Genomic DNA, 21,670 nt, shown 5'->3' on the forward strand with positions numbered 1-21,670 from the left:
CAAACAGAAAAACATCTAGGCTAAAAAAAAAAAATCACATTCCTTTAATTTTGTCTATAGCCAGTACAACACCAAAGGTCTGGTACAATCACCTGTATGTAATATTGCCAATATAAACATCCATTTATTTTAATTGTATGAAATATTCAAACACATTAGTACCTGTACCTAAGTGTGAAATAAAATAATTATACACATATTAGATTATGTGAGTTGAAAGTGTGATCACACAGTTTACAATGACCTGGATTACCTGAGCAAAGTCATGGGAAGCTATTTGATCTGGTCTTACAATTCCATGCTTTGTAAAACACATCAGAATCAGTTACTAGAGAAAGTTTAAATACTCTAATACAGATATGAAAAGTTTGTCACAATATGGTTTTGTTAATATAACTTATATTTTTGTACTACACTGTTCAAAATTCAATCTAGTTGCTACAGAAATACCTTATATCCTCATTCTTCTATTATCTTAAATATGCAATCAGTTCCTACAGAATAACTCTGTTAATATAGACAAAAGAAAAACATAAGCAACACTACCAATTATTTCAAGTAATATCTTAATAGCTGATGTTCATTTGTCTCCCACCCCAGCAAAGACACACTAAAACTGATCTCATTCAGACCAAGAACAACAGGTCTTGAAAAATCAATTCACCTAGTCATTGGCAATGAGTTGAAAGTTTTCACTGGCAAGTGATGGAGCTTAAACAGCATCTGTAGAATTTAAGGTTTTTAATGAAAACTAAATTTCTAGCCCTTATGGTTGCAAAGATGAAGTTCCAGGTGTGAACCATAGGTAAACTGATCCAATGTCTGTGGATGCTCAGAGCTCACCTGCAAGCAGCAACAGGTTGAAAGTGACAAGATACTAGTCAATTTCACAATTGCAATTCAGAACTCTGTGAGCAGACAAGTATCATGTCAGTTTCACGCTGCTGCTGCATATTTAAGTTATACCCTAGTGAAGTCATTGGAGCTGTTGTGTCCCTGGTCCTCATAAGTTCCTTCTCCATCCCCAATATTTTATATAAAGCTTTTGGCTGGGAAGTTCAGTCATCTAGCTGAAAAAGTATGTAATCCTTTTTCCAAGCCTTGAAGACAAAATACCTAAAGCACTGTAAAAGTTTATTCACATTATCTTCATTTTCACTGTCCCTAGATACCAAAATTGCTACAGTCAGACAGCAATGTAGCATTACTGCAAGCACATTCTTTGCAGTTCTAGGGCATTACCATTAGAAAACAGACTAGAAGCCAGAGAAAGGTGAGCTTACTATCATAACACCATTACACCGAGACACGAGCCCAGAATGAAGACTTTATACCAGTGGTTCTCAAACTGAGTATCAGGACCCCAAAGCAGGTCACGACCCTGTTTTAATGGGGTCGCCACAGCTGGTGTTAGATGTGCTGGGGGCCAAAGCCGAACCCTCAGTCTTTGGTGGGGCTCAGGCTTTGGTTTCAGCCCTGGACAGTGGAGCTCAGGTTATAGGCCCCTCACCCAGGGCAGCAGGCCCACTCTCAGGCTTCAGTTGCCCTCCTAGGTCATGTAATAATTTTTGTTGTCAGAAGGGGGTCACAGTACAATGAAATTTGAGAACCACTGCTTTATATCGTACAGGTCAAGAACGTACATGCCCTAAGAAGCTGATGCCCTCATGAAAGCATTACACTTGTCCATGCAACTATGGCCCAAGCTATGCAGCAAACCCTTCCAACTTATGTGGCAAAGCATCATTCATTTGTGCAACAGACTAAGAAATGCACAACATTAACTGATTCAAGATTCATATTATAAGCTTCAATTTTATTTACATAATTCCAAAAATGCCCCATAAAATGAAAATATATAAACTAGTGCATAACATTTATATTGGGGCAGATGAAAACCACCCAGAATTTTCTGATATGCCCACACCAGGGATACCTTCAAAACAGTGAAATTTCTCTTCATACCTTTTCCCATAAAGCAAGTTGGACACTGAACAGACTATATATCCAGACTCCCAGAGATTTGTGAGTGGGATGGACTGGTAACTGATGTACATATTCAAGGTATACTCTCAAAAGTAACAATGCACTGGAGTGGATCGATCTTAATTTCTATCTTTCAAGGTGATTTGGGTGGTTAACTCCCATAGTCCCCTTTGAAAAGCCCAGCCCCAAATAATAGATGTTTTAGAAACATCTCAGTGAGACAGCTCTTAAAACCTCCCTATCAATACTGTGGCCTGTTCTGCCACTAGCTGGCCCAACTGCTCCAGCAACCAACTTAAGAAGCCTCGTATCCCCTTGGCCAAGACCGTAAAACTTTTAGACTCTGTCTACACAAGGAATATGCAATTTTAAACTGATTTAGTTACACTGGTACAAAAGTTTATATGGACACTTATTTTGGTTTAAACCAGGCTTATTTTCATTTAGCTGATTAGGTATCAGTTTAAATTAAATTGAAATAAGCCACTCCAACTAAAATAAAGATGTGTACACAGGGGCTTAAACAAAGTTAAAATGGTTCAATTTTCTTGTTTAGATGAGACCCAAACTGAAACCTCTATTCCACGTGCGAGAAAAGGCCTTCCCAGGTTGGCCATTATTAATCCTTGCTGCTGTCCTCAATATGAAAGATAGATTTAAGAACAGAAGCATGGAAAATACACTATATTCTGCCCCAGCAACAGGCAAACAAAATGATGTTTAGAGCAGCATTTTGAATGCATATAAATGGGGCAAAATAGGATATATCAAGGCCAGAGAGGAGCAATAGCTAAGACATGAGTAATGGAGGCCTGAATGTGAGTTTTAGTAATGATGACAAAAAGGAAAAGCCAGATATTAGAGATGCTGCGCAGGGAGAAATTGAAAGATTTAGACATGCCCTATATGCGACATTTTAGAGAGGGATGAATTGAAGACAAAGTTCAAGCTACAGACCTATTGTGTGTTAAAGGCAAAGAACCCCCAGTACGGAAAATTAATACTTTTGGGGAGGTTTAGTTAAAACAGGAGCTGATGGAAAAGCAAGCAGGTGCTGAGGATGACTCAAGTATACCCAAGAACTTCTGTGGCCCTTTAACATCATAGCATCTGAGCACTGCACAAGCATTAATAAATTTATCTTCACATCCACTTTGGGAAGTATCATCCCCATTTCACAGACAAGAAACAGTCAAAAAGAGCATATATGACCCAGCCATGGTCAACTGCAGAACATGGAATTTAACCCAGATCTCCTAGGTCCGACCCTAATCAGAAGGCTATCCTTTCCTCCCTCAATGTCTCTATAAATGCAGTCTCCCATTGGCTTCTCCAACTCCTCCAGCAAGTCAGAAAGACGACATCTGTTAGGGAAATTAGTAAATACAGAAGTATCTCTGTATATAGTAAGAGATTGGACAGAAATCACAGATTAACTGGAGAAAAAGTCAGAGAAATTCTGGAAAACAAGCCATCAGATTTGCAATTCAGACATTTATATTAGATAATTTTTTAATTTAAGGGATAGAAACTCTCATACTTCAAACCAAAAGCCCACTTTGTTCTGTAATTGTCCACTACAAGGTTTCATGCACCTTCCTCTAAAGCGTTTCTTACTGGCAACTGTTTGCTTTTTTTTAAAAACAAAACACTGGAGGGGATGAACTACTAATTGCATCAAATATGGCAACTCCTTAGGTGAAACCCCGTGGCATATTATGGCAATTCATGACTGGAATATTGTCAAAGAATTCCACCCAGTGCACACATCAGCTTGTAACTCAGCAATTCTTAATTCAATCAATATTTCCTAAATCCAATTGTTTTCTTAAATCATGACCATTTTTAAAAATGTTTCTTTAACCAATTATAACACTCTTAAATGACAACTACTTTTCATCTGAATGATTGTTCTTGTTCAGATTATAAATACTTTTTCCCGTTTTGAAATGCTCTGAAGTTTACTAAGATGTTTCACAATTGCAACTTCAAATACATCTTATTTTTAAAAAACATCTTTCTTTTATCTCCCAACATAATACAGGATACAAATTGTGTTACTCAACCACTTCAAAGTTTAGTGCCCATCCAGAAAGTGGATTTTACTGACAAGCCTCAGTAGAATGGCAGGATGGCTCAGAGAACATGCACCATTTTCAATGAGCGCTGGTCAAAGCGTTAACTGACACGGAACCATCAGAGGGAGCATGAAATTGTTTTTCATGGAGTGGACGGAATTCTTGTCAATGGAGTGGTAAAACTTAAAAATATAAATATTTTTAGAACCTGAATAACTTTATTTATCTTAAAGTTGTTACAAACTGGTGCATAAAGTATTGATCCAAGACCAACACAAGATTCTTTTATTACAAATATAGTTCTTCTTTTGGAAATATGCACAGGCCAAACACATAGCCCTCACAAAAATCCAGTTAATTAAAAACAAGTTGTTAATAAATACAAATCCAAAAGGTAGATAACTCTACCTGACAATACTCAGCCATTACTGAAGGCATTTTTTTCTGCATCACAAAAACCAAAAAACTTAGCCATCAAGTTAGCATATACATTAAGCAGAGTAAGACCCTGACCCTACCAAAATACACACACGTAACTTTTTGCACTACAAGTGCCCACTGATGTCAGAGGAACTACTTGCAGTGCATGCAGTTAAACACAATAGTAAATCTTTGCAGGATAAGGACCTAAGCATAATTTTTTTTAAAAAAAATAAGCACTTAGTGAAATATGCATAATTCCTTTGCAGCATTTAATATTGCCTCTTTTTCTACTAAAACAATTGGCTTGCACTAATAAATTACACAAGTACAAACACTAAATGACCCATACTTTATTCAATTTAATTTTTAACTAACTCAGTGCTAAAAGAAGAACTAAGCTATAAAAGAATTTAACATTTATCTATCTCTGGGGTTAGATAGGAACAGGATGCTTATGAGGGAAATCTGCTGATTACAACATTTAACAGACCCCAGAGTTCTCACCCACAGTGGTGGATGGTGATTTCCCACTCCAGATAACATTATAATGGGAAGTTTATAACCATGCCCCCCACACATGGGAGATTTTACCTTTACAATCGCTCTTCTCTATAAGAGAAAAAGGAGTAGATGTGACAGGTCCACTTTGTTACATTATGGCCTCTTCCCTGCTCCGGGGGCAAGGCAGGAGGCTGATTTTAGTATATCATAGTCTCTTCCCCGCCTTCTCCCCAATTGGATGGGAGAAGACGAAGCCACGGATTTTTTTTCTATATTAGATATAAATCTCCCCGTTTCCCCACCCAAGTTATTCAGGCCAAAGCATCCCTCACGCCCCTAGGATACAACCCCCCTGCAGCCCCCATCACTCTTCTCTGTAGACATACACACAGCATCATACCTCCAACATCAACTCACCTGACAGTGGGGCTGTAGGGGCTCCGGGAGCGGCGCCAGCTGCTGCCGTAGGGGCTGGGCGACACATCCCCACCGCGTTCGTACGAGCTGTGCCGGCTGTAGCTAGGGGATCGGCGGCGGCTGTAGGGGCTGAGGGGGGAGCGCCCGCCGATGGGGCTGGGCGATTTGCGGCTCCTCTGGCTCTGGGAGGCCCTGTGCGACGGGGGGCTGTCGTCCCGGCCGGGGCTAGGGGACGAACGTTGCCGCCTGTAGGCCCTAGGCTCGGCCTTATCCTCCCGATAAGCCTTCGGCGGGTCCTTGTAGGCCGAGGGCGGCTCCTTGGCCGCTTTAGTCCGGCTCTTGTGCGCTTTGCCCTCCCGCTCCTTCCTGCCAGTGCCGGGGGAGGCGGCCGGGCCCTTCCTGCGGCCGTCGCTGCCGCCGCCACTGCTGCTCTTGGGGCCCTCCCGGTCCTGGCCCCCGGTCTGATTGTGGCGGCTGCGGGACTTGGAGGAGGAAGAGGAGGCCTCGGCTCCCCCCCTGGCCACTGCCGCCCCCTCCTGCTGCTTCTCCTCCCCCCGCCTGCGGTGCTCCCGGTGCCGCTCTCTGGAGCGGCCGCTGCTGCCGCGATGTTCCCGGCGCGGCCGGCTGCTCCGCTCCGACTCCCCCCGGGGCCGCTGGCTCCCTCCGCCGGAGGAGGAGGCCGGGCTTCCCCCGCCGCTCCCCGCCCCGCTTGGTCCGGCCGCTCCGCTTCCCACCAGCCCCTCGGACTGAGAGCTCACGTCGTCGTACTCCTCCACCAAAGTGCTCAGCCCCCCGCTACCGCGCCGCTTCTCCGGCTCCTGGGCGCCGCCCCCTGCGCCTCCCCCGCGGCCCCGACGCCGCTTGTGCCGGGACCCCGAGCGCCGCTTGCCCCGGGGCCGCTTCCGCTCCCCCCCGTCCCCGCAGCAGGAGGAGGCGCTGGTGGCCGCCAGGAACAGCAGAGACTGCGGCGGCAGCGGCGGCTGCAGGAGCGGCGGCTGCAGGAGCGGAAACAGCAGCGGGTGAGGAGCCGGCGGCGGCGGAGCGGGAGGCTGCGGCTGGGCCGCGAAGCGCTTCCGTCTCCGGTGATGCAGCCGCTTCTTGTCCGCCGGCGCCTCCACCGCTGCCGAGCCGCCCCAGCCCCGGCTTCCCCCGCTCCCTCCAGCTGGCGCCGCGTCCGAGGTGCTCGGCATCGAGATCACTCAAGGCCGAGGACTAGGACGCGGCCTACGAACCCGCTGCCGCCGCCTTCAGGGCGCTGCCGGCGCCATGGAGACACCGCGCCGCGCACAGACAGACCCCGGCCCCGCCGCCCGCCTCACAGACCGCGCCGCCCGCCCGGCCGCGCCTCACATCGGGCCGCGCGACCCCCGCGCTCGGGCCGCCCCGCAGCAGCGGGGGGTGGGGCTGGGGGGGTCTCAGTCACCAACGAGCCCGGAGGCTCGTGGGCCCGGCCTCCCACTGTCCCCGCAACACGGAAGAGTCTCACGGCGGCCTCCTCACTCCATCCCGGCCCGCGCCTCCTCCTCCTCCGGCGGCGGCTGTTCGCCTCTCTCGGCCGCTCCGGCGGCGCCTGCGGGCCGCGCTGCCCCCCCACCCGCGGCTCCTCCTTGAGTCCGAGGGTCAATGTCGCGCCGTAGGTGTCCCAGCCACGCGCACTCCCGGCGGCTCGATCCCGGTGCCTCCGTCGCTCGCAGCCGGGCAGCGATCGAGAGGCCTCCGCGCTGTGCGACTGACACACACACACAGGGGACACGGCGCACACTGCGCACGCGCGTATAGCCCAGGGAGGGCGGGGTGCTCACGAGCGCAAGCCTTCTGCCCGCCGCCGGCCGGGAGACGATCGATACCACGCGAGAGACTCCCCTGAACGTCACGACCGGAAGATTTCACGCGTGACTTCCGGCCGGGTGGAGAGCCCAATCCGCTTCTGCGCCGACGGCGCGGGGAAGGGTTTTAGCAGCTTCCGCTTTGAGAGGTGAAAGGTTATCCAAGAGTTTCCGGGCGCGGCGGCGCTGCTTGTCCCGAGGAGGATTCGCTCTGGAGGGAAAGCGGCTCCTCCTCCCGCCGTGGTTCTGGCTGCAGGCCCGGGCCTGTGGCACCCATCCCGGGCGGCAGACGGCGGCGGCGCTGGGTACGGGGCAGGCCCTGCGCCGCGTGCGGCGTTGTCCACCCTGCGTGTTTGAACGGCCGCGGGGGGCGGTTCGGGGTAACGCAATGCGGGTCGCTGGCCGCGGGTCACATTCTCGAGCCCGAAGCCTCGTGCGCGCTCACGCGGCTCGAAAGCTGAGGCCGTGAGACAAGCCGCCAAGTGCCCGAGCGTAGCCAGCACTGTAATCCGTGGCCCAGGCCCGCGGGCTCCATTTGCACAAGTGCCGCGTCCTACACGTTTCCCTGCTCACTCAGCCGATGGTAAAAAAAAGCGGGGGAGAAATCCGGCACCTGGTGCGTTGTGTTTTAAGTCAGTGGGACTGGGACAGGGGCCATGCGTTCTCATTACCATCAGCAGGGAGATGACGCCACTTAACAGAGGCATTAAATTATCTGTATTAACAATGTCTGTCCTTAAAGTTTCAATATAAACACAGGTTTCAGAGTAGCAGTCGCGTTAGTTAGTCTGTATCCACAAAAAGAAAAGGAGTACTTGTGACCTTAAGAGACTAACAAATTCATAGGAGCATAAGCTTTCGTGAGCTACAGCTCACTTCATCGGATGCAGTGGAAAATACAGTGGGGAGATTTTATATACACAGAGAACACGAAACAATGGGTGTTACCAAGCACACTGTAAGGAGAGTGATCAGGTAAGGTGAGCTATTACCAGCAGGAGAGGAAAAAAACCTTTTGTAGTGATAATCAAGATGGGCCAGTTCCAGGAGTTGACAAGAAAGTGTGAGGAACAGTAGGGCGGGGGTGGGGGAGAATAAACATGGGGAAATAATTTTACTTTGTGTAATGACACATCCACTCCCAGTCTTTATTCAAGCCGAACGTAATGGTGTCCAGTTTGCAAATTAATTCCAATTCAGCGATCTCTCGTTGGAGTCTGTTTTTGAAGTTTTTTTGTTGAAGAATTGCTACTTTTAGGTCTATAATCGAGTGACCAGAGAGATTGAAGTGTTCTCTGACTGGTTTATGAATGTTATAATTCTTGACCTCTGATTTGTGTCCATTTATTCTTTTACGTAGAGACTGTCTGGTTTGACCAATGGCAGAGGGGCATTGCTGGCACATGATGGTCTCTGATAGTGTGTCTGATGTGATTATGCCCTATGATGGTATCTATTCAGGGGACATGTGGACAGTTGGCAATGGGCTTTGTTGCAAGGATAGGTTCCTGGGTTAGTGTTTTTGTTGTGTGGTGTGTGGTTGCTGGGGAGTATTTGCTTCAGGTTGGGGGCTGTCTGTATGCAAGGACTGGCCTGTCTCCCAAGATCTGTGAGAGTGCAACCTGAAGCAAATACTCACCAGCAACCACACAACAAAAACACTACCCCAGGAACCTATCCTTGCAACAAAGCCCATTGCCAACTGTCCACATGTCCCCTGAATAGATACCATCACAGGGCCTAATCACATCAGCCACACTATCAAAGGCTCGTTCACCTGTACATCTACCAATGTGATATATGCTATCATGTGCCAGCAATGCCCCTCTACCATGTACATTGGCCAAACCGGACAATCTCTACGTAAAAGAATAAATGGACACAAATCAGATGTCAAGAATTATAACGTTCAAAAGCCAGTCGGAGAACACTTCCATCTCTCTGGTCACTCGATTACAGACCTAAAAGTGGCAATTCTTCAACAAAAAAATTTCAAAAACAGACTCCAACGAGAGACCGCTGAATTGGAATTAATTTGCAAACTGGACACCGTTACATTATGCTTGAATAAAGACTGGGAGTGGATGTGTCCTTACACAAAGTAGAATTACTTCCCCATGTTTATTACCCCCACCCCCGCCCTACTGTTCCTCACATGTTCTTGTCAACTGCTGGAAATGGCCCACCTTGATTATCACTACAAAAGGATTTTTTTCCTCTCCTGCTGGTAATAGCTCACCTTACCTGATCACTCTCCTTACAGCGTGTATGGTAACACTCATTGTTTCATGTTCTCTGTGTATATAAAATCTCCCCACTGTATTTTCCGCTGAATGCATCCCATGAAGTGAGCTGTAGCTCATGAAAGCTTATGCTCAAATAAATTTGTTCATCTCGAAGGTGCCACAAGTCCTCCTTTTCTTTTAATATAAACAGAAGTGCCTTAGGTTTTTTCCAGTTCTGGTGACTATCATGATTGTTGCAAGTATTTGGTGATTGTCTTAAGCACCAGTTGTTCAGGTCCTGTGTATCTTAGTGTTCTTTAGAGTAGATTTGTTTAACCTTTGTGTTGCAGTAGAAAAATATTGAAAACTTAAGTCCTAAAGGCATAAAAACCAGAAAATAAGTAGAATTAGGCATTATTTTTAAAACTCTTTGGTTTAAAATTATATCTTAAATCTGGGGTCTGCCTCATGATTTTGGAACACTTGGGCATTGCAACCTTGACTTCTAAAATAGATATTGATGGTGCTACAGTGTTTCGTATGAAATCAAAGCTGTGGTGGTATATACATGCAAGCAACAAAGTTTAAAAAGTATGTTTGGGGGAAGATATAGGTCAAGCATTTCCCTTCAGCTCTTAATAGCTGGCAGCCTTAAGTGTCCTAGTAGTTTTATAAAAAGAAAAGGAGTACTTGTGGCACCTTAGAGACTAACCAACCTACTTGAGCACAAGCTTTCGTGAGCCGCGTCCGATGAGGTGAGCTGTGGCTCACGAAAGCTTGTGCTCAAGTAGGTTGGTTAGTCTCTAAGGTGCCACAAGTACTCCTTTTCTTTTTGCGAATACAGACTAATACGGCTGTTACTCTGAAACTAGTAGTTTTATGTATGCAGTGTTTTTGTAGCTGTGTTCGTCCCAAGATATTAGAGAGACAAGATGGGTGAGAGACAGATTGTTAAGCTTAATAAGGAGGTAGCACACATGGAATAGACCATTCAAGGCAAAGTGGGCAGTTAATATCTCTGCAGTCATAGGACAAAGGAGGTTTGTGTATTGTAATGAGCATAATCCACTAGAGACTTTACAGTGGTGCAGCTGTGCCTTTGTAAGCTCTTTAATATAGCCACTCTAAATCAATGGGGGAGAGTTCTCCTGTCAGTTTAACTACTTCAGCCCCCATGAGCATCAGTAGCTATGCTGGCAGAAGAAACTCTCACACTGACATAGTGCTGTCCACACCGGCACTTGTTTCGGTGTGTCTTATATCTCTTGGGGGGTGATTTTCACCCTTTTGAATGACACGGATTATGCCAACATAAGCTGTAGTGGTCATTCAAGAGCATAGTGATTGTCTTGTTTCACCCACATAGTTGTTACTGGGGTATTTAGTGCACTGGACGAGGTACACCACACGTGGTGAAAGGTGTGTTGTGGGGTGTGTTCCTCATTGTAGCAGTGGAGATATGGCTTCAGGTTTTGCATCTGTTGTTCTGGCATTGGCTGATGCCACTTTGACTTGGTGTGTCCTGGTTTGTAGGGAGCTTGCTTCTGATGATGAGCTTGGCAAGGCTGGGGGATTGTTTGGAGACCAGAAGTGGGGATTGCAGAAACATGTTTTGTTTTGTTTTTTGCTTTTCTAGAAGTGGTCCCTATTGAGTATGGATTGTACTTGTTTGATGATAGCCCGTATGGGTTCCAGTGTGGGGTGGATGGTGACGACTAAAGGTGGGGGGGAGTAGTTTTTCCCCTGCATTGAAGCGGAGTATTTGGGAGACCCATTCCATGAATCAATGTGCTGCTCTGATGGAGTATCCTGGTATAGTGAAGGCGGTTCTAAGTGTGTTAAGGTATGTCTCCTGGATTTTTTCCTCCGAGCATATTCTGTGGTATTTGAATGCCTGGTTGCAAAACACTAGGAAATCTGTTGGTCTGGTGTGATTACTGAATCTGTGAAAATGAGTGTTTAGTGACCAATGGGTTTTATTAATACATATGCCAAAATATAAGAATCATTATAATACAGAAAGTAGATAAAGGGAGGGGAAGGGAAACAACATCTATCCTCAGGGTCCATGTTAATCGTAGACCTCTAAAAGGTCAGCTTAATTGTTTTCAGTTTTTCAGGCATTCCCTTTCTGCATAATGCCAGTCATTTATTAGCTGCAAGGTCAGCTGTATCACTGAGCCAGGCATGAATACTTGGTGGGGAACAACTTTTCCATTTTCGCAGGATTTTTTTTTATTTTTTATTTTTTTTAAGCAACCAAAGCTGCACATTGAAACCACGCTGCTTTGTTATCAGGTAATCTTTCATGTATCAGGAATATATCCAAGAGTGAACATTAAGTGGGAGGGCTCCAAATTAATATCAAATATTAAATTGGTCCTTTGAGTCACTTCATATCAGAAATTCTTGATACCGGGGCAACCCAAAACATATGAGGTAATGTAGGACTGAAGAAGTTACGTTTCCAACAGCAGTCAGCCTTTATTTGCCCATTACCATTACCCAATGTGGGGACCAGTATATTCGAAAAAGTGTCTTTTGGTGAATAAGCCATACTCTCTAACTTATATTTGCTTTTTAAACATTAGATACAATTGTATTCCATTAGGTTGGAGATGGTTGTGTATCCAAATCTCTATTCCAAGGAAGTCATACATTATCAATCTTTGGCAGATTTTTATGGACCAGAAAATTGTAAAAGGATACCGATAGCTGAGTAAATCCAGGACATTTTCCTCCAAAGTAATAAAGGTTCTGGCGTTCCCAGTGCATTTGGTCCAACGACATTCATAAGTAAATGCCTTTTACCTGAAGATATTTCCATGCTCTGGAGCAGGAAAAGCCAAATTGTGGCGGAAGATCTACAGATGGTTTAAGTTGTAGGTTAGGTGCACAACCGTCATAATTCTTCTCTCCATTCAATCTGTTCACATCAAGGTTCTTCCACCACTTTTAAGGATTGGATTATTCCATAGGGCCCCCTTGATGTGGAAGAATGGAGGGAAGCAGAACTCCACACGCAAGTGTGACCAAGCTTGTGTCACAGCTGTTCGTGTGGATGTTCTGGAGCCATCAAATCTATAATAATTTGATCCTACAATGCCTGAAACGGGAAGAGGGTGTACCAATTCTTGGTAAATCGAACCCACAAAATGCCTGGTTTAACAAAAAAGAGATCTAATTTTCCAGGTTGGGAAAATGAAATCCTCCCAGAGATAGGGGGACCTATAATTTGTTCAGAGCCAGTCTAGGTTTCTTACCTGTACCCCAAATGAAAATTCTGGAAAATATTAGTGAATTTTTTTTAAAAAAATTGAGGAATAGAAATAGGGAGATGCCTCAGGACAAACAAAATTCTGGGAGGGACATTCATTAATTTTACCTCAAACTGAGGATTAACAAACTCCATCTCCCCGCATCGTTAGCCACTTGGGCAATAATTGGTTATTTACAGGTTTCTTGTGTATAGTTGTCTATAGGGTTCAATTGTTGAAGCTGACCGTTAAGTTCTGGAAGTTGATGTTGGGTGGGAGTGTTCTAGAGGGAGTTTGGTGGATGAGGGAGATGGGTGGGTGGTTGAAGTTGTGATGGATGTCTATGAAGGGGTTTAGGTCATCTGTCCAGAGGATGAAAATATCACCAACGTACCTCAGGTATATCGTTGGTTTCCTGGTGCATTTGTCCAGAAATTCTTCTTTGAGGTGGCCCATGAAGATGCTGGCATATTGGGGAGCCATTCTAGTACCCATGGCTGTTCCCAGGGTTTGGGTAAAGTGTTTGTTGTTGAATGTAAAATAGTTATAGATGAGGATTAAATAATGAGGTTGGCAATGTGTTTGGGGCAGGTATCTGTCCACTATAATCTGGTAGATATTTGAGACAGGCAGCGATGCCATCATAGCAAGGGATATTGATGTATGTAGGAAGGTGACATCCATAGTGGCAAGAATAGTGTTCTAAGGGAGGCTGTTAATGTTGTGACGTTTCTGGAAGAAGTCAGTTGTTTCCTGGAGAAAACTGGCTCTTTGTGCGGTGAGTGCTATGATCAGATATGATACCTGGGTTTACCTTGTTTACCTTGGGAAGCATGTAGAAGGACCCTGCAGTGCATTCATGGGGACTGTGGTTGTAGAGTTTCTCTAGGCTTTGTTGGGGGAAGGATTTGATATCCTGAAATTCTTGGGTGAATTGTAGTGCAAGGTCTTTTGAGTTCTTTGTAGTAGGTGGTGTCGGAGAGTTGGCTGTTGGACTCATTGATGTAATCATCATGGTTGAACATTTGGTAACTTTTTCCTAATGTCAGAACTGTTACACTGGGAAAGAAATAGCAACATAAACTGAAAAATGATTACGAAAATGCTTGTTACATGTAATAGCAGTTTTATAACTGATGGAACTGAAAATGTTGAGCAGAAACATTTTTTGTTAATACAAAAACAGGCACAGCTATTGATATTATTAAAATACATTTGCAAACATGCTCAGAAGCAGAAAGATATAACACAAAAAGGTGATTTTGCAGAAGTCTGATGCACGCGAGACAAATTGTAACATCTGAAAGGTATGACCGTAGAACAAACCAACAATGGAAGGCTAGCAAATGTAATGAACTTATAGCACCAGCAACTAGATCAAATAGCATTTAAAGTTAAAATGATTAAAAACCCATTAGAGAAGAGCTGTTCAGACTAGATTTCAAACTTTATTATGGAATAAAATTTCCTTGAGATTATGAGCACAGATGCTTAGAAAGATCTTCCATCCAGAAACAAGAGAGCAATAGTTCTGCTGTAACTTGCAGCGAAGTCATATCAGGCTTGACCCTTGTGCACTTTTAAAGCAAATAGTTTTTGGAACAGTGGTTCCCAAACTTTTGAGGGTTGCACCTCCTACCCCTTTGTCCATGCCTGCCTGTCCGCAACTCCCCTCCCCCCCGGATCCAGGGCCAGAAGCAGGGCCATGGCTCGGGGATGGGGGCACAGACAGGGGTAAGGGGCCAAGGCCGGCGCTGCAGCTGGGAATGGGTATGGGTCCAGGGATGGAGCCACAGCAACGGGGGCCAACAGCTGGGAGCGGCTCTGTTCAGGCCCCGCACCCAGCCTCGGCCACAGGCCAGGAATGGAGCTGCAGCCTGGGGGTGGGGCTAGGAGCAGAGCCTCAGCCAGGCCCCTTGCCTAGTGCGGTGCCGTGCTGAGGCTGGAGTCAGGGGCAGAGCTGGAGAACTGGGGGCGGAGTGGCCTGCCCCTTCTTCCTGTCCCCTGAGGGGGGCTGACCCCACCTGTCCCCCCCCGCCACCCACCCACCCAAACCTTCCTCCACATGCCCCTGGGGGGGGCACATCCCACAGTTTGGGGACATCTGTTTTAGAAGATGGCAACTAATAACTCAATTATTTTAAACTCCGGAAAGAAGTGTGCAGCACTTACTAGACAGGATTTGATAAGATAGAATAGTAGTAAGAGGATAAAGAGTTGGTGTGGAAATCTGAAAATTAAGTGGATAATAAACTTGTGATGCTGAAAATTCAGATGACAAAAGATGTTTAAAAAATAGGCCCAGAATGTTGACCTATACTTTTTTGAAGGTCCAAGGGTGTCAGTGAATCATGAAACTTCAGTTGATAGGTAAATAATCATAATGAAGTAAATATCAAATGAAAAGTCATAGGAGGTTATAACAATTTAGGCACTGTAAAGACTGTTTTTTTTTTTTTAATCAAAGAAATTAGTTTTGAGTATGTATCTAACAGTGACAAGTTCTTAGACTTCACAGAATCACAACAGTTGGAGATGGAAGAGATATTGTATTATAACAACTTTTCCAGTTGCCACCCCAAAAAGTTTGCAGTCACTTGCAAGTTACTTGTTTTTCTTTTAAGGATGGGGCAGGATCTAATTATGTATTCAAAAAGTTGCAAGGTTACTGCAATGAAGCGTTGTTCCTGTTGTGAACATATCAATCCTCTGTGAGTACTGTTCTTCATAATCAGAAAAGTCACTGAAAGCTTGTTTAAACACTAAACTACAAATCCATTTTTATTTTCTGCAGTGACTAAAGAAAGATAGAAATAAAAAGCACACGGTCAAGTAGAACAAGACACTTGAAGTGTCAGGTTCAATGAGGCAAAAGTTACATTACACAATAGCTTAAGAAAAAAAGATGAAAAACTTGATTTGGTAAGGATTTCTCTACCTCTTTGTAGTGGTTTCCAAGTATTGAACATATCAATGGAATGGACCACACAAGTTTTTTCATAATATTTTTCTTGCTTTTGGTGTACTGTTTCCAGGGCCAGAAGGGAGAAATTCATGGGCTAAATCCCTGTAGTTCCTCTAAGAAGAATCTTTTTTTTTTTTTTCTTCAAGAATTTAGCATTAGGGTGGGATAATTTTAAATTCTGTGCTACTTGCTGACAAGCGAGGGGTAAAACAGTTTTTCCACAGAGATAGGGTGCAATTCTGCCATTCAAGGTAAACCTTAATTGCTGGTGCACAGTTGATTTTACTAAAATGAAAACCAGTTATGGACAGGTTTTGTTTTTCATTCACAGTAGGGGAAATTGGGCACCATTAGGATTATCGGTGTCTCGCTACCTTGTTATTGTTCACTTTTAAATAAACCTCACACAGGCAGCGCTGTTCTCTCGCCTGCTGTCCTCCTTACTGATTCACTGGGCTCTGTTTGCTCTGCAAACCAACCCAAATAGTCCTTTGTCATTGTCAAGATTTCATAACACAATATCAAGTAAAGCCAAACAAGCATTCTCACACCCACCCACCCGAAAGGAAGGATTTTTGTATTAGGGAAGCCATTTCTTGGTGCTGTGAAGTTATGGAATACAGTAAGATACACAGCCATAGATGTGACACCTCCTATAGGAAGGAAGTGTGTTCCCCCCCCCCTTTTAAAAATTGGGGATGTGTTTATTAAGTTTTAACAGATTTTTCAAATCCTTGCCCTGTAAATAACAGAGACAAAACAATAACTATTACAATAGTGAGCTTTTGTTTAGAGAAGCTTTACACAGTAATATAAACAGCAGATCTCTTTATTTTAGAGTGCATTACATATTCCAGAGTGGACATCATTCTGTTACCCAAAGCATGCTGTTTCTGCTGGTTTTCTTAAATTGACTGAAATCTCTAGTTACACACATTTAACAAATCAGGCATGTCTGTCAAACAATATTCAAAAAAATTGGACAGGTATGATGGTTGGTTTTGCATGGGAATGTACTTTGATTGAATATTGAAAAAATGGTAAACCAATATCTAGAGTATTTTTGTCCTCTGTCTATGTTGCTCAACACATAGTTGTTACATTAATTTTTCCACAATCTCACCTTTTTCCTAACCATCCTGAGTTGCACTATTTTTCTTTTTCTAATGAGAGGCTCTTGGTAGCCTACCAGCTACTAGCAGATAAGAGATTAATTCTTCATTTCATTGTGCATAGCCATTTCCACTATGAAGCCCCAGGAGGATTACCAAAGAATCATTTGGCAATAACAATCCAATAATTTGTAATATTTGGTTATAGACTGTATCAGAGTACTCTGACTAGACACACCCACTGAAGTCTCTTTCACCACAATTTCTCCAACACTTTCCCCGTTCATATTTTAACCTAACTGGTGTGAGGTACCACTGAAATAATCTTACAGATATTTTTTTTTATCGTGCTATAGTCTGAGTTTACTGTGCCTCTTTTTCCAGATCAAATCCCATTCCTCTCAGATAATGTCTGTCCAGATCCTTTCCCAGTGTGTCCTATGAACTTTTTTTTTGGGGTGGGGGGTGGGGGGGCTAGGAAAGTTGTCTGCAAAAGTTGATAATTAAAGAAACAAAAAACAGAACTTGACCAGCTGGCATCGCTTACATTGAAGTTCACTTTTCTGTATAAAACAACTTTCCTAGAAAGTTGAGAAAAGTCATGCCTAACTTGATAGTAATGATTCATAGAGTGGGCAAGTTAAAGTTAGAAAAGCTTCTTCACTGAATAAATGACCAGCCCTATGTAGGCCATGTTTCTCCTAATATCTTAACTCAAATCATGAACCAGAGAGTTTAAGATGTGAATTATTTGCAATGGGTATCACTGGTGAGGCAAAAGAACTTATGTCAAGTTCTATCCCAAACCCATAGAGCAGCTTTTGCTAAAAGATGTGTACATACTTCTGGAGGGCATGATTTTTTATTAGCCCCTAATAGCCTAGCAATATTTATACTGCCATAATTATTTTGTTCAATAAAGCTTGTGTTTTGCTAGGTAAACTGCTCCAATGCATTACTGCTTTGAGATGGTTGGCTTGATACAACATTTGGAACAGCTAGTCCATCCTGCTTAATAGGGGTGTACAAAGTATCTGCACTCACTCTAGGTCTTTCCTTATTCCATATACATTTTAACACCATCGTCTGTGTTTCTGCTAGAGTTTTATCTGGGACAATCACAGAAAGATTTAGAAACAAGAAAGATATCCTTGACAAAATATTTTTGACAGAGACTATTCTTCCTAACCAAGAAATTTGCATACTTTCTCCACCATGGCAGTTTTTTATTTGATGAAGTAGGAGTTTACATCTAATTTCATAGCATTCTTCTAGGTTGAGAATTGAGTTCTCAGGTATCGTACAGACTGTGCTTCCCATTTGTACCCACATGTTTTCTAGAGGAAAGACTTTTCAGAGTCTTGCACATTTATAGCTAGGGTTTCAGATTTGACCTCATTTAGTTTGAATCCAGATGCTTTCCCAAAGTCCTGTATTTATATACTAATATTAGGGAAATGTTTGAGTTAGATAAAAATATTACCTCATCAGTATACCTTCCTGGTTTATTTAATCTCCCAAGAGCTGCTAGTTCCCTACAGAACCCAATCAAAACAAGTCCTATGAATTCTTGATGATCATGCATTTAACATACTTCTCACAAATAAGTAAAGAGTGATCTCCCGCTTTATATTAAGGTAAAAAATCTATCCCTGCATCAGCAGTGATCTTTCCTAATGGGCCTGTTAACCCAAAAAAAGGATAAGACACTTAGGGTGATCCCAAGTGGAGCTTTTGGGTGCTAACACAAAAACAATAAAATTCTTTTGTCTTTGCCATGATCATGTTTGAACTTAGGTGATAGGTACATTGACATGGGAGAAAACAAAATGATAAAGTGTGCAGATGACACAAAAGTTTGCGGAATGGTAAATAATGAAGACAACAGAGGTCACTGATACAGAGCAACCTGAATCGCTTGATGAACTGGGTTCAAGCAAACAATATGCGTTTTAATATGGCTAAATATAAATGTAGACATCTAGGAACACAGAATATAGGCCCTACTTCTAGGATGAGGGAGTCTATCCTGGGAAGCCGAGACTCTGGAAAAGATTTGAGGGACCATGGTAGCTATTCAGCTGAACATGAGCTCCCAGTGTGAGGCTGTGGCCAAAAAAGGTGTCATTCTGGGATGCATAAACACAAGACTCTCAAGTAGGAGTAAAAAGGTTATTTTACTTCTGGAGTTGACACTGGTGCAACCACTGCTAGAACACTGCATCCAGGTCTGGTGTTCACTATTCAAGCATATTGTTTAATTGGAGACAGTTCAGAGAAGAGCCATGAGAAGGATTAACAGATTAGAAAATGTGCCTTACTGACTCAAGGAGCTCAATCAATTTAGCTTCACAAAGAAAAGGTTAAGGGGTGACTTGATCACAGTCTATAAGTACCTGCATGGGGAACAAATATTTAATAATGGGTTCTTCAGTCTAGCACAGAAAGGTAGAACAATCCAGTGGCTGGAAGTTGAAGCTAGACAAATTCTGACTGGAAATAAGGCATAAGTTTTTAATAGGGTAATTAGCCCTTGGGACAATTTATCACGAGTTGTGATGGAGTCTCCCTCAATTACCTTTTTTTGCTAAAATATATGCTCAGAATTATTTTGGGGAAATTCTATGACCTTCGTTAAATAGGTCAGACTAGATGATCACAATGGTCCCTTCTGGCCTTAGAATCTGTGAATCTCTGACTGTGACTCTACATACAACTTATAACTAACTTTTCCATTTTTCCCTTTAGATTGCCTTTCATAACTTTTCTCATCTGGGGTTGTCACTTTGAAAGCAGTGATATGCAGAGGTGCAGTCCATTAATTTCACCTTTTCCCTTTTTCTGTGATCCAGCACATCTCATTCTTCCCCATTGCTCAGTCAGCATATTAAGTTGCAGTGCACATGGTCTCGTTTGCATTTTTTCCCAGATTCAAGAAAACCAACAAAAAGGCCAATATACAAGCAAACACATTCAACCAGAAGATGAAAAGTCTCAGTGTTTTCTAAGTAACATTGGATCTGATTCATCCTTGCACTAGTGCAGAGACTAAGGGTGGTGATGGCTTTCACTTCCTATATTCTGGTGCTACTGAGAGCTAGTGAAGTCCCCAGCACATATTCAATCAGCTTTAATTGCAGCTTAGCTGTCATGGCCTCTGAGGACCTTGCAGCAGCTAGCAAATATGCGGCGTGTAAGAACACTGGCTACACATCCTTCCACTCAAGGCCTACCCCTGGCATTTCTCCTAGATGCAGGGATAGAGCTGGGTCTGTGCATGGTGGAAGAGGCCCTCTCTATGCCAGGGGGTTTATAGCTGTTTTGTAGCTGCTTGGGACCAGCTATGACAACAGATATTGTCAGGCCCATTATGCCTGACAATGTTGTTATAATAATGCTGAAAACCACTTGAGAGTTTGGCAAAAAGAAACAGTATTAGTTTTTTAAAAGTTTAGTATTCCCCTGATCCAGTTTAAAATTAATTATTGCCTGGAAAAATTGGACACATGATGTGATGAGAGGAAAACAGAAATGCAGGAATAAATTACACAAACACAAGAGCTATAGGAAGCTAGAACCTTCTTAAAAATAAGTCTGGGACCAGACAGATTTTCTACTGGTTTCTACCAAAATCCTTGTAAATTATAATCACAAATGGATGGCAATTGTATAACTACTAAGGTCCCAGTTCAGGAAAGTGTCCTTCAGAACAGCACTAAATCCCGTGTTTAACTTTGAGTTTCAATGGGAATAAAGCACTTGCTTAAGTGAAGCATGTCTGCTGCTTCCTTTCAGACAGTTTCTCATCTGTGTGTTCTCTTATTTTTCCTCCAAGCTTGCCTAGCACTACTTTCAGCATCTTTAATTAAATCTCAATCTTTCTTCCTCCACCACCCCACTTTTCTGTTCTAGTTTTTCTGTCCTCCTCTGTGTCATCATCTTCTCTCCTGGCTTCAGCTACCACCTCTATGCTGCTGATTCCCAAATCACAGAATCATAATATTGTAGGGCTGGAGGATACCTTGAGAGGTCATCTAGTCCAACCCCCTGAATTGAGGCAAGACGTAAACTAACCCTAACAGGTGTTAATCTAACATCTTCTTGAAAACCTCCAATGATGGGGATCCACAACCTCCCTTGAAAAACCTATTCCAGTGCTTAACTATCTTTATAGTTAGAAAGTTTTTCCTAATATATAATCTAAATCTCACTTTCTGCGGATTTTGCCCACTACTTCTTGTCCTTCCGTCAATGGACATGGAGAATGATTGATACCCATCCTCTTTATAACAGCCCTTAACCTATTGGAATAATGTTATCAGGTTCCCCCCTCAGTCTTCTTTTCTCAAGACTAGACATGCCCAGTTTTTTTTTTTTTTTTTTTTTAAACCTTTCCTCATAGGTAATGTTTTCCAAAGCTTATCATTTTTGTAGCTCTCCTCTGAATTCCCCTCAATTTGTTCACATCTTTGCTGACCTGGACACAGTACTCCAGCTGAGGCCTCACCTGTACCAAGTAGTGTGGGATAATTACCCCAGGTCTTACAGATGAGACTTCTGCTAATATAGAATGGTAGTGTTTTCACAACTGCATCATACTGTTGGCTCATATTCAATATGTCATCCACTATTCTTTTCAGCAGTACTACTGCCTAGCCAGTTATTCCCCATTTTGTAGTAGTACATTTGATTTTTCCTTCCTAAGTGACATGCTTTGCACTTGTCTTTATTGAATTTCACCTTATTGATTTCAGACCAATTTGTCAAGGTGATTTTAAATTATAATCTTGTCCTCCAAAGCTATTACAGCCCCTCCCAGCTTGGTGTCATCAGCATACTTTCTACTCTTGTCATAAATATAAAGGGAAGGGTAAACCCCT

General features: G+C 43.4%; 1 protein-coding gene and 1 long non-coding RNA gene across 3 annotated transcripts in view; one reads left to right on the plus strand and one right to left on the minus strand.

The window, feature by feature from the left end:
- The window catches only part of CDK13 (cyclin dependent kinase 13), a 59,788-nt gene extending 52,515 nt beyond the window's left edge, over nt 1-7,273 (minus strand). For both annotated transcript variants that reach the window (XM_077811001.1, XM_077811000.1), the window contains exon 1: nt 5,406-7,273. In XM_077811001.1, coding sequence (XP_077667127.1) covers nt 5,406-6,595 — 1,190 coding nt within the window. In that variant the 5' untranslated portion in view covers nt 6,596-7,273. The remainder of the gene's footprint in view (nt 1-5,405) is intronic.
- LOC144260163 (uncharacterized) overlaps nt 7,029-21,670 on the plus strand; it is an 83,011-nt gene continuing 68,369 nt past the window's right edge. The window contains exons 1-2 of the long non-coding RNA XR_013345002.1: nt 7,029-7,038; nt 7,398-7,536. This is a non-coding gene — a long non-coding RNA (uncharacterized LOC144260163). The remainder of the gene's footprint in view (nt 7,039-7,397; nt 7,537-21,670) is intronic.

Source organism: Eretmochelys imbricata, chromosome 2 (assembly GCF_965152235.1).
Source record: "Eretmochelys imbricata isolate rEreImb1 chromosome 2, rEreImb1.hap1, whole genome shotgun sequence".
Lineage (NCBI taxonomy): Eukaryota > Metazoa > Chordata > Testudines > Cheloniidae > Eretmochelys > Eretmochelys imbricata.